This window comes from Rhinatrema bivittatum, chromosome 14, assembly GCF_901001135.1.
Source record: "Rhinatrema bivittatum chromosome 14, aRhiBiv1.1, whole genome shotgun sequence".
Taxonomy (NCBI): domain Eukaryota; kingdom Metazoa; phylum Chordata; class Amphibia; order Gymnophiona; family Rhinatrematidae; genus Rhinatrema; species Rhinatrema bivittatum.
The window spans coordinates 7,380,421-7,393,168 of record NC_042628.1 but is presented as its reverse complement, the minus strand read 5'-3'; the positions used below and the strand labels follow the sequence as shown (position 1 = coordinate 7,393,168).

At 45.6% G+C, this 12,748-nt stretch overlaps 1 protein-coding gene across 4 annotated transcripts in view; it reads right to left on the bottom strand.

Moving 5' to 3' along the window:
• Positions 1–11,648: 11,648 nt before the first annotated feature.
• Positions 11,649–12,748, bottom strand: part of PEMT (phosphatidylethanolamine N-methyltransferase) — a 78,835-nt gene continuing 77,735 nt past the window's right edge. For all 4 annotated transcript variants that reach the window (XM_029577149.1, XM_029577147.1, XM_029577148.1 and 1 more), the window contains one exon: positions 11,649–12,050. In XM_029577149.1, coding sequence (XP_029433009.1) covers positions 11,996–12,050 — 55 coding nt within the window. In that variant the 3' untranslated portion in view covers positions 11,649–11,995. The remainder of the gene's footprint in view (positions 12,051–12,748) is intronic.

Genomic DNA, 12,748 nt, shown 5'->3' with positions numbered 1-12,748 from the left:
ACTGCGATAAACAAAGTCCGAACGAAGCTGCCCATATTTACGATGTGAAACACGCCAAAGCTGGAACAAACCAGAAATAACGAGTAGAGCCAGGAAGGGTAACTAAACCACAATTAAATCTTGGAGGAATACAACCTCATTAAGGTAATTTCAGTACTAAGTAGCAATGGTTACATTAGAAGTAATTCCTCTTCTCCTCACCCACACGAGGTTCTGGGAGCAGATCTAAGAATTATTAGTCCCTGTGCACAGCACATGAGGTCTGCTCTCTGCTCTTCCTCCTCCTGCTGACCCTCCCTGCTCCTCTTACTGACCTGGCCTCTCCTCCCTGCTCCTCTTACTGACCCGCTCCTGCCTCCTCTGACTCGGCCTCTCCTCCCTGCTCCTACTGACCCAGCCTCTCCTCCCTGCTCCTCTTACTGACCTGGCCTCTCCTCCCTGCTCCTCTTACTGACCTGCTCCTACCTCCTCTGACCCGGCCTCTCCTCCCTGCTCCTCTTACTGACCCGCTCCTGCCTCCTCTGACCCGGCCTCTCCTCCCTGCTCCTCTTACTGACCCGGCCTTTCCTCCCTGCTCCTCTTACTGACCTGGCCTTTCCTCCCTGCTCCTCTTACTGAACCGCTCCTGCCTCCTCTGACCCAGCCTCTCCTCCCTGCTCCTCTTACTGACCCGTTCTTGCCTCCTCTGACCAGGCCTCTCCTCCCTGCTCCTCCTTCTGATCTGGCCTCTCCTCCCTGCTCCTCTTACTGATTCACTCCTGCCTCCTCTGACCCAGCCTCTCCTCCTTGCTCCTCTTACTGACCCAGCCTCTCCTCCCTGCTCCTTACTGACCCTCCTCTGACCCAGCCTCTCCTCTCTGCTCCTTTTACTGACCTGGCCTTTCCTCCCTGCTCCTCTTACTGACCTGATCCTGCCTCCTCTGACCTGGCCTCTCCTCCCTGCTCCTACTGAGCCGCTCCTGCCTCCTGCTGACCCGGCCTCTCCTCTCTGCTCCTCTTACTGACCCACCCCTGCCTCCTCTGACCCGGCCTCTCCTCCCTGCTCCTCTTACTGACCTGCTCCTGCCTCCTCTGACCCAGCCTCTTACTGACCCAATCCTGCCTCCTCTGACCCGGCCTCTCCTCCCTGCTCCTACTGACCCGCTTCTGCCTCCTGCTAACCCGGCCTCTCTTCCCTGCTCCTCTTACTGACCTGCTCCTGCCTCCTCTGACCCGGCCTCTCCTCTCTCCTCCCTACTTTTGCCTCTTCTGTCTTCCCTTCCTCTCACTAGGTCACAGATTTTATTGACTTTTTCTGCACAGCTCAGAGCTGTATCGAGGTTTTTTTTAATGAAACAAAATACCCACAGCGAAAAACGGTGCAAATGTCCACAGTTTGAAAATGGCCTTTCCCCTGTATGAGGGAAAAGTAATTTTACCTGCAAAAAAGATAAAGTGGGTGGGATTAGTTGGAGATGGAAGGTGAGCAGGGTGACTGTATGCTCCGATCACCACCCATACTTTCTGGTGTGTGCAAGGTACACGAGTACTGACATACCCACCTTGTGAATGCAGGGCCAGGGGTACAAAGAACCTAGCGGGCTACCCCTGGGGTTTCAAAATTGCTCGCCCATGCACGGAGTGGCAGTTACTACAGATGAACACATGGGAGTAATCGGTATGGAGCGGCAGTTACTACAGAACACATAGGGGGTAATCGGTATGGAGCGGCAGTTACTACAGAACACATAGGGGGTAATATGCACAGAGCGGCAGTTACTACAGAATGCATGGGGTAATCTGCATGGAGTGGTAGTTACTACAGAATGCATGAGGGGTAATCTACAAGAGCGGCAGTTACTACAGAACACATGGGGTAATCGGCGTGGAGCAGCAGTTACTACCCTTAACAGAACACATGGGGCAAACCTGCACAGAGCGGCAGTTGCTACAGAATGCATGGGGGTAACTGCACAGAGTAGCAGTTACTATCATTAACGGAACATATGGGGCAAACCTGCACGGAGTGGAAGTTACTACAGAATGCATGGGGGTAATCTGCATGGAGCGGCAGTTACTACTGCACGGAGTGGCAGTTACTACAGAACGCATGGGATTAACTGCACGGAGCGTCAGTTACTACAGAATACATGGGGGTAATTAGCATGGAGCGGCAGTTACTACCATAAGCAAATTGCTGGATGGACCATTTGGTCTTTTTCTGCTGTCATTACTCTGTTATATGAATGTCTGGCGAATGCCTGATGATCTCAAGATAGCAAAAGAGTTTGATAAGGTGGTGGCAGCCCTTAACCAAAAAGCCTGATACTTTTGATGCAACTCCAACAGTGCTCTCTGCTTCAATGAGCAGAAAACAAAGCTTCACAGCAAACAAGGGCCCTGACTTTTACAGTCTGAGAAACTGATAAGTATGGAGGTGACCTGTACAGCATGGCAGATATTACTTGCTGGGCAGACTGGATGGACCGTTTGGTCCTTTTCTGCCGTCATTTCTATGTTTCTATTTATAATTATTTTTTTTAATACACAGAATTATGCAAGCGTAACTTTTCACACCTCCTTACTTATGGACAGTATCCTATGCACATTGGCAGGCGAGGACTCTCTTGTATATGTGTCAGTCGGACTTTTATCAAAACAGGTCCTGTGGCCTAGTGCATGTTGACAGAACAAGGAAACAGCTCCATTTCTAGGAATGGGATCTCTGATTCTGAGCATGAACTGGGCAGGAAAAGGAAACAATTTATGAATGATGCCTTTGTCCTGGTTTTTTTTTTTTTCTCTTCTTGTGGCATTTTGCGGATCAAAGATGAGAACCAGGCATATCATCACACCAAATCACTTTTCATTTCTAAACCTATCATTGTAAAACCTGTTTGATCTACCCATGTTGATCTTCCTCAGCGTTGCAGACATAATAGCAATGGTAAGTTTTATAAAAACCACCACTGATATTCAAATCCCACACACCGCACCACCCATGACATCAAAGAACCACCATCGTGAATGCAAATTTTATGATTACTACATTTGGTTACTTTCAACCTCCCAGTCACATCATCCATTATGTCAGCCCTCCAGTGACCATCGCAATTCCCTGTGGGACAGATCTGACTTTTTTTTTTTGCTTTGTTTTCTGGGGTGGGTTTTTGTTTTTTTTTTAGCATTTAATTCATTTTAAGAAGACAAAATGAAATAACAAACAAAACACAAAAAAAGAAAATAATGAAACGAAACCAAAAAAGTTCAGTGTGCACCCCCCATTGCCTGGAATGCAAGCATTGAGTTACTGTGACCAGACCGGTCTATATGAACTCACCCTGAATTACCCAAATCAATCTAAAGAATCATTTTTTGAAAACTCCGACCATTTCTTCACACCTCCCATCAAATTCAGGGCCTGACTTACTAAGCATTTTCCCCATTGACATAGAATGGGACAAAAGGCTTAGTAAATCAGGCCCTTAAACTATTATTAGTGTTGTAACTGATCCTTAAAAGAGCCTCTGTTTGAAATGTTGATTCATATTTTGAAAAACCCAACCTTGTGTTTATTTATAATCTGTTGTAAGCTCCTCTGACATAAAATGGTCTGAATAATGTATTGGTTTCTCACTGGTTGCTATGGGCACCAGGACATTTTAGCATCTGGCTCTAAATGTAAACTGAAAAGGAATATTGGGTCAGCAAGTTCTCTAAAAATAAACATTTTCAGCAACAAGATTGCTACAAACGGAATAAAGGAGCTCACAGATTTAATATTTGTTACCCTGGAACATACAAAGGACATAATCAATCAGAAGCCCAGTTTTTGGACACTTTCGAAAATACAAAGGCTTTATTTACCTACTTTTTCAACCTATTAGTTGCTTGCTTCTCCCACCCATTTGAAAGGAGACAAATGCAATTCCAAGAATGATTCTCTGCATGCCAAAGACCCTTTCACATTACAGCAAAGAATCCAGACTGAAAAATTACATCAAACGCTGCTCAATCTACTGATGCATTATTTACAAAAGTGTCCAAAAGCTGGACCTCTGAATGGCTATGCCTTTTGTATGTCAGCAAATACTGACAATATGAAATCGTCGGCTCAGTGTGCTGCGGCCGTCAGAAAAGCAACCAGAATATTAGGAATTATTAGGAAGGGAATGGTGACTAAAACGGAAAATGTCATAATGTCTCTGTATCGCTCCATGGTGAGACCGCACCTTGAGTACTGTGTGCAATTCTGGTCACCGCATCTCAAGAAAGATATAGCTGCACTGGAGAAAGTGTAGAGAAGGGCTACCAAAATGTTAAAGGGGATGGAACAGCTCCCCTATGAGGAAAGGCTGAAGAGGTTAGGGCTGTTCAGCTTGGAGAAGAGACGGCTGAGGGGGGATAGGATAGAGGTGTTTAAAATCATGAGAGGTCTAGAGCGGGTAGATGTGAATCGGTTATTTAGTCTTTCGGTTAACATAAGGTCTAGGAGGCACTCCATGAAGTTAGCAATTAGCTCATTTAAAACTAAATCAGAGAAAGTTCTTTTTCACTCAGCACATAATTAGCTCTGGAATTCATTGCAAGAGGATGTGGTTACAGCAGTTAGTGTAACTGGGTTTAAAAAATGTTTGGATAAGTTCCTAGAGCAGAAGTCTATAAACTGCTATTAATCAATAGAGATTAGCTTGGGATCTATTCATTTAATGTTTGGGTACTTGTGGCTTGGATTGGGCACTGTTGGACACCGGATGCTGGGCTTGATGGACCCTTGATCTGACCCAGTATGGCATGTTCTTATGTTCTTAAGAGCTGTAGGAATGAGCCGTGTTTACAGACATGATCTCAGGATCTGGATTCTTTGCTGTAATGTGAAATGGCCTTTGGAATGCAGAGAATCGGTTTTTGGAATTTGAATTTGGCCATCTCCTTCTGTAGGGGTGGGACAAACGACTGCTGAAAAGATGCAGATTAATTAAAGTTGTTGTGTTGAGGTTTGATAGCCACTTGCTGACATCCAGACTGGCCCAGTCGATTGCTTCACGGACTGCAAATCTCTGCCCACGAGGGTTGGAAAGTCATTCCTGCCCCATTTGTTCAGGATACAGACACATCTTCCTCATCCTGCACACAGCAGGTCGCTGCCATCCAACAATTTACATTGCAGATGGGAACTTGGAAGCTCAGTCGTCCGTTCTATAAGCAAACTTTTGTCACAGACTAGACTTCTCACCATTCAGCTTATTGATGAAAGCTAAATTTCCTTGGCTTGAGCCTGGCCATTCCAACGACTTCTGGTCAGCAGACGGAGAAGAAGGAGGAATAGTGACCGTTAAACCCCAGGACCGGAGAGGAGCTGACTGCTTACCAGCACACACTGAATCCACCATCCCTTGCCCTCGGGCTGGAATTCCCTAGGAAGGGCCAAATGCCTGGACTCAGTCAGGTTACGGCCTATTTGTTTGTGCTGCTCGGGGCTGGCTGGTGGTCAGATCTCTTTCACATCTGTAGGAGCAGAGCGCTATCAGGTGGCACTGGATACGTGTGCGCGTGATATGCTTTGTGTGTTCTGTGGACCCACCCACTGCCCCCCTGATGGACCTAGCTACAGCACGCTTTGGGTGCAGGTAGGTCCCTGGGGGGAGTATCAGACTTTTCCACTTTCCAAAGCTGCTGAGATTTCTTTTGGGGGGAGGGGGGACATAGTTGTCACTTTTTCCATAAGAAATGAATGGGTGGGGGGGTCTGAAGCAAGGTTGTCCGGATTGTCACACTTGCATTATTTTAAAGCAGGATTACGATAGGCAGAACCGCTCTCTTTTAAAAGGCTGTTCCACATCTCCTTCTAAATATCCGTGGGGTTTCAGTTAAATGTGCTTTATGGTTTTAATACGTAATTCATTTTCCTGAATGGAAGTGCATTGATTTTGTGTTCACGCTGCGATGTGCTTATGCATTCAGTAAAAGTTGGTTGCTTCGTAGCCTGATTATTTTTCACTATTCATTGTGATATTTTAATTTACTCTAGATGTATTTTGATATTTGCTGTAATTGAATTATTGTATTTCAGGGTGAAAAGCAGACAATAAACGCCTGCATGGTGATCGTCACTAGCCCAAGCAATTTATCCGTACTGAAGACAGAGAGCCAGATAACTTTATCCAGCCAACGTCAGGATTGCTTTTCGGCAAGACCCGAGCTAGCCGGATAAGTTAACTCTGCCCCGCAACACCCCTACATTAATCAGCTGAATTTTAGACCGATAATGAGTTAGCCATCTATAATTTAACCAGGTAAGTCCTCAAACTATTCAAAAGTTGGCATTTAGCTAAATAACTTGCAGCTTATCTGCTAAGTGCCTCTGAATACTGACCTCCTGGTTATCTGCCAAATAAGAGCCAACCAGTGCGGGCCTTGTTCTGGCGGAATATAAATTGATTTAAATGTATAAACAAGGGAAGAGAATCCTGGTGAACATTACAGGCAAGTAAATCGCTGCCCTGTGACAAGGGGCGTGAGAGCATCCCCGCTGTGCCTAGCATTTGGGGGAAGGGTGGTCTTTATAGGATGCCCGTACCTGAGGTGCCCCTAACCTCAATGCACACTGCAACCACCGGCCGCTCCCATCCTGCTCGTTTGCCGGCAGTGGGAAAGCGGTGAAGAGGCTGCAAGCTGAGAATTCGTACACACTGCACTGGTATATAAATAGGCAATGGCGTACTGGTTGTTCTGACAGACAAAGAATTAGAAAACTCTCCGCAGGAGGATGCAGTCACACATTACCATTCCTCTCCCTTATTAAATCTGTTTTTTTTAGCCCTCCTTCCCTCCACGGTACACCGGCTGCCTGGCGAGAGGGATTGCTAATATGGTGTACCGAGAAGAGCGGAAACATGCACATTTTCCAAAACCTGATAGAATGGGTACTGTGAGAAAGGTTCAAAGCCAGAATGGAAAATGCTCTTAGCTAAAGGTTATTACAGCACCCAGGACCACCCACAGAACCCCTCCAGCGTACACTGGCGGCTCATCCTTTTGTTTTTCAATTTCAGAATTCCGTACAAAGTGAAACATTTTGAACACTCAGAGACTAATATTCCAAGATTCACTTTGTTCCCGCTTCTCAGAGTGATGAAAGAGAGGTAGGAACCAGGCTGACGCTTTGTCCCAGTACAGTGGGGAAGGGGTGGTTGATGGGCTCGGTATGAGAGGGCACATGGGTCATGACTTTCAGTGCACTTATTTCACAATATTTAAACATCTTAAAAAAAAATCATTTAAAAATCAAAATGTTAAGATGAAGAAAAGTGTTTTTAAAACCAGGTCAATTGGAATACAGCACAGTGGGTTAGGGTTATTAGGGCCAGGGTCAGGTTTAAGGTTAGCTTGGATTAGGGTTATTAGGGCCAGGGTTAGGGTTAAGGTTAGCTGGGATTAGGGTTATTAGGGCCAGGGTTAGGGTTAAGGTTAGCTGGGATTAGGGTTATTAGGGCCAGGGTTAGGGTTAAGGTTAGCTTGGATTAGGGTTATTAGGGCCAGGGTTAGGTTTAAGGTTAGCTTGGGTTAGAGTTATTAGAGCCAGGGTTAGGTTTAAGGTTAGCTGGGATTAGGGTTATTAGGGCCAGGGTTAGGTTTAAGGTTAGCTTGGGTTAGGGGACCAATTAGCAACAAAGAGTAAAGGCTGTTTTAGTGAGGTAGACAAAGGTCCACTGGGAACTGGAATATGGCCACCGAAGTGAATGACAGTCTGAAGCATTGACCTAAAGGGGAATCCTCCACCAATCCACAGCCATCCAAGGCCCCCATGTCTGACTGTTTGCAGAATGATGCTACATGAAGACCTGACTGTGAGAACCACGATGCTTGCAATAGGGAGTGTCAAACCTTGTGGTGTCTGTCTTAAACAGTAATGTACACCAGCAGCTACACCTATTACCGTGTCATAAACCACCCATAACTTTGTGCATAAATACCACTGACACTGTACCAAATACAGGCAGGGGACTTACCGCAGCGAGCCGTCCGATTGGTTGAAATGCCACCTGGTATTCTATGGGACATTTCAAAGACACGAGCGCACACACAGTGTTCCTGATTCACAGCAGGGATGCTATTCAAGGGTACAATTATACATCTAATTCCAACCGCTTTGCCAACTGTTAATGACAATGCAATATAATTACCCAAGATGATGTACTCATTGGGGAACATTAGGCTAAGTAGCAATCAGCACAGCTCCATGGGACAGGAGGCAATCAGGTTGCAGCAGGACAGAAAAGCTGCACCGTCCGTGAACCAAAGGAGAAACGTGATTTTGGAAAGAAAACAAAAAAACTGAACGTCTCTGCATGACCAAGCCTGATGTTTCTTCGTTAGCAAGATTATATGCAAACCATCCTTCCACTGAAGGTGTTATGCTGGGTGTTAGGTCATCTGGGGCACCCGAATGGGGACCCGGCCTTGAAATTATCTACAATCTTTAAAATTCACAACCTGAAAACTTTCTGAAAGCCACTCGGTTGTCAGCAAACGACTGCCACATGATGTGATTGTTGCCCGCTCTCAAAAAACATCCAGAGGAGGTGCAGCTCTGGGGCTGCAATCCCGAGCTTGAAGAACCCTGGGCTAGAGCTTAGTCAAGGACCAGCTTGAGAAACCCCATTACGCGCACTTATCAGACACATTTTGGGGGCAGTTTAGTAACAAACCACATCAAAAAGGCGGCAATAAATGCACCCAAGTTACATCAGTTTTCAATGCAAATTCACGCAGGTGCGTTCACTGAAAATTATCCCACCAAAACTGTCCGCAAATGATCACGCCTGCTAATTTCATGAAAAATTCCACACCTACTTTTGAAAATCCAAAACTATGCATGTAAGTCCAAGCCCCTCCCTAACTCTGCTTCCACACAGTCTGGGTAAAGTTGTGTGCGTTCAGTACATAGGCGCATACGTCTACCACGCATTGGGCAGGCGATCTTATAAAAGCCCATTTCTGCGCGTGTGGCACTGCTTTACCTCCAGAACCAGTTTGTTGAATTGCTGTCCTTCTTCGTTACCGTGCAGTCTCCAAGTTTCAGGTCCTGCTCTTGCATTAAACATTAAGTATTTGGTTTATGGCTAAAAAAAAATAATTTTTTTTTAAACTTTAGGACAGACTGAGCCAGTCCTGACTTTAATGCACTGGACCTCCAGTCCTTGTGGACACCAATCTGCTTGGGTTTTTGTGATATCCTCAATGAATATGCACGAGTTAGATCTGCATGCACACTGCTTCAATTGTATGCAAACCTATCTCATGCATATTCATTAGGGATATCCTGAAAACCCAGATCCAAAAGGACTGCCTACTCGTTAATGCATTGCTGCTAGAATTGACAGATTAACCAGGTCACCCGAAAATGGTTGATCCAGTTCCACAGATACATCCTGGGTCTCCCTGCTTCTGATGTCTTACCTGATCTCTCTTGTGCGGAGGCTGGCACAACTCGACATTTTCAGGATTTGTCAAACTAAGATCGATTGGCTTTACAGTCATTATCAGACCCTTCAACTATAATCAATGCTGCTGACAAAGGACTGGACACAGTCTATGGCCATTTGACTCCCCTTTTTACACCGCGTTACCCAGGGATCCCACTGCGGATTTGCAGATGTTAATCTCCTGCCAGGTGAACCTGGGACATTATATTACTACTTGGAAAGCTGATTTCTTACTGGAACAGATCCATGAGTTGCTGACTAACCCTCCTGGCTGCCCCACATTCTCTGGGATTGGTTCACTCTTTAATACGTCTGTGGATTCGTTTTTCCAACCTTTCCTACCTCGCGCGGATGCTTTCTTTATTAAACAAGATGTGTAGACTTTAGATATTGACCCCTCCCCTATTCTAACAGACCCCAGGAGGAGGCTATCACTGCCGTACTCCGTTTTAGATCAACATCCTGCTGATTCCCGATGTCTGGCAAAGTTTGAGAGATCCAACTCTGATTGCTCAGACTAAACTTTTTTTTTCCCCCTTTGAGGGCTGGTTTCCCTGATTTTCAAAGCTGACGGAAAGATTACCATAAGAGGACTGCGACGGCGTTCTTCTATTCAAGAGACATGCGATGACGGAGCTTCGGATTTAAATTACCCCCGATGCAGGGCTTATGAAACCTGGCACCGTGTCGGGATTGAGGGAGCTTAACATCCAGTATATGTTGCAGAGACGTTTTCCCTTCATTGACTTGGGATTTTCTTCTTTTTCATTTTAGAACATTCCTCATATTAAGGTGGCCCCGTAAGGTCGATTCCAGCCCTTTGGATAGTGGTCCTACACGTATATCTATAGAAAGACCTTTGATTCACTGTAATAGGGACCCTATGGACTCCACTTTGAATCCAATGACTTTATCAGTCACTTTTCAGCCTCCGCTATCCATCTGGCTTTGGTACAAGCTTTCTCACTATGAACACCCGTATCGAAATCGCCAATCACTCAACCCGGTTATTCTGATCCATGATCACCCGACTATTTCATTTCTCTTAGAATTCGACTATTTACTGTATTTTTACTGCGATGCTTGACTTTAATGGTCTATTACCTTACTTCCTTTTTAAATGGCCATTAACATTCAATTATTATTGTCATTAATTTAATCGTTCTGTGTTAATTTTTTTTTTCTGTTCTTAATGGATATTTAAATTAACATTAGTTCATTTTATCTGTAAAGCTTGTTTCTAATGTTATTTTTTATTGTAAACCGAGGTAATGTTATTAACGTGCCGCGGTATAAAAAAAAAAACTCTAAATAAATAAATAAATACATACATGGCTTGGACAGGCGCCATCCTACAATTTGTTTGTGTTCCTTGATTGGCTTTACAGATGGAATTACAAGTTATTCTTCGCCTACTTTCCACACAGGTATCCTCGTTCAACAAAACAAACAAAAAAAAGGGTTAGTTAGGAAAGATTTAGGGGTCAGGGTGGAGAGGGGAAAGGGGAAGGAACTGGGGGGAGTCCCGATTGCGTCACCGCGCGTATCAATGGAAAATCTGGCCCCCCCCAGTGTGCGCTGCCCGCATTTGCGCGCGCAGATTTTAAAATCCGGTGCACGTGTACGCGGGACCATTGCATTTTATAACGAGCATGCACGTTATAAAACTGGCGCGCACATGGACAAGAGCACGCTCCTTTTAAAATCGACCCCCAAGTATAGATTTGATTTTTGAACAGCCCTAATCAGAGCCTGGTTTTGGGATGCAGAAGTCACCAAAATATTTAACAACCATCAATCAGATTTCTCAGGAAATGCGTAGGAGACAATTTTTAAGAATCTGGGAATTATCACCTGAAAATAAACCACCGTCCATCTTAAGACAGAATATCACGCAACACAGCATTTCAATGGTTAGGTTTCGGCCATTTATTGAGATGCTCCTGTGCCTGTCCACCCACACCCCATAGCAAGCCGAACGAGTCGGAGCTGGTAGCAACAACTACTGCAGTCCTGGTTTTATTCTCAAACGCATTCACACAGGCGCTGTCCTGAATCACCGCACTATGTCGTGGCAGGAAAAGCACGAATGGCGCGACCTGTCCTGGAAAAAGAATACGGAGCCATCCGACACAGCTTCGAGAAGCTCTTTCAGTATCTGGCGACCCAGGACGACTGAGAAAACGGGTAAGAAAGCTTTATTTCCCCTATTCTCAAACAAATGAATACAAAAATCATTTCATGTCAGTAAGTAAGGCTGCAGCTGATCCCTCTGTGCAGTTAAGCTGATTCCGTGGGTGCAGGCTCGCCTGGGGGAAGCTGGGAGTTTGCCTTGCACTCACATCCCTCTGAGGGGAGAGGCACCAGATGTTTGAGGGAGCTGACAGGTAAGCTGGGCTCTCGGCATCTTGAGAAAGCAGGCAACATCTGTCTATCCTGGCAGATTATCTGCTGGCATCCGGCAGGGCCCGATAGCTGGAAGTCAGATGCCGCACTCTCTCTGCTGTGCCTTGCTAACACATCTGCTTTTATTTATTCTTGCCGCAGTTCTGTTTCTCCCGATAAATTTCCTCAGTGAAAGGCCTGGTAAGGAAAAAAAAAGAAAAACTCAAAATGTCAAATAGGAGCCATAAAGTGATAAGATTATCTGTTACTGTCTGTCCCTTGCACCAGACGCTCAGGAAGAAGACAGTGGCTCGAGAGGTAAATAATATTCCATTCTTAGTTACTCAAATATTTACTTATTGGCCATCTGGGTGCTTGGGTGACAAAGAAGCCTGGTACCCTGAGGAAGACCCAAATGTCAGACTAACCTTGGCATTCATTCATAGGAAATATTCATTGCTCCCTGACAAAAAAGGTGCAGGCCGCATCCATTAACCACTGCACTCCTCCATGACCTGTCCCACTCGGAAAAGGCTCCTTGGAGAAGCCTATTCACCATGCCAGGGACCTCGCTCACCTCCCGACGCTCTCTGCGGCCTTCGTACTGCTGGGAAACCGGAGAATTGGGTTTGGAATCGTTCTTTTTCCTGCATTACCGAGGGACTATCACAGGAGCCAATGCAAAATAACCAGAGATCACATGAGGACTAAAAACGAAGGGGTGGTTTGTGTGGAAGGAGACACTAAGCCCCTGGAGACGGGAGGAAGGCTTGGGGGTCTGCTGAATAAGAATGGATTTCCCATGGCTTACAGCAGGAGCAGGCCATGAATCATGAAGGAGCACCACGTAATCTTACTCTGGCACCTGGCACGTGAAGGGTCACTGCTCACCTGCA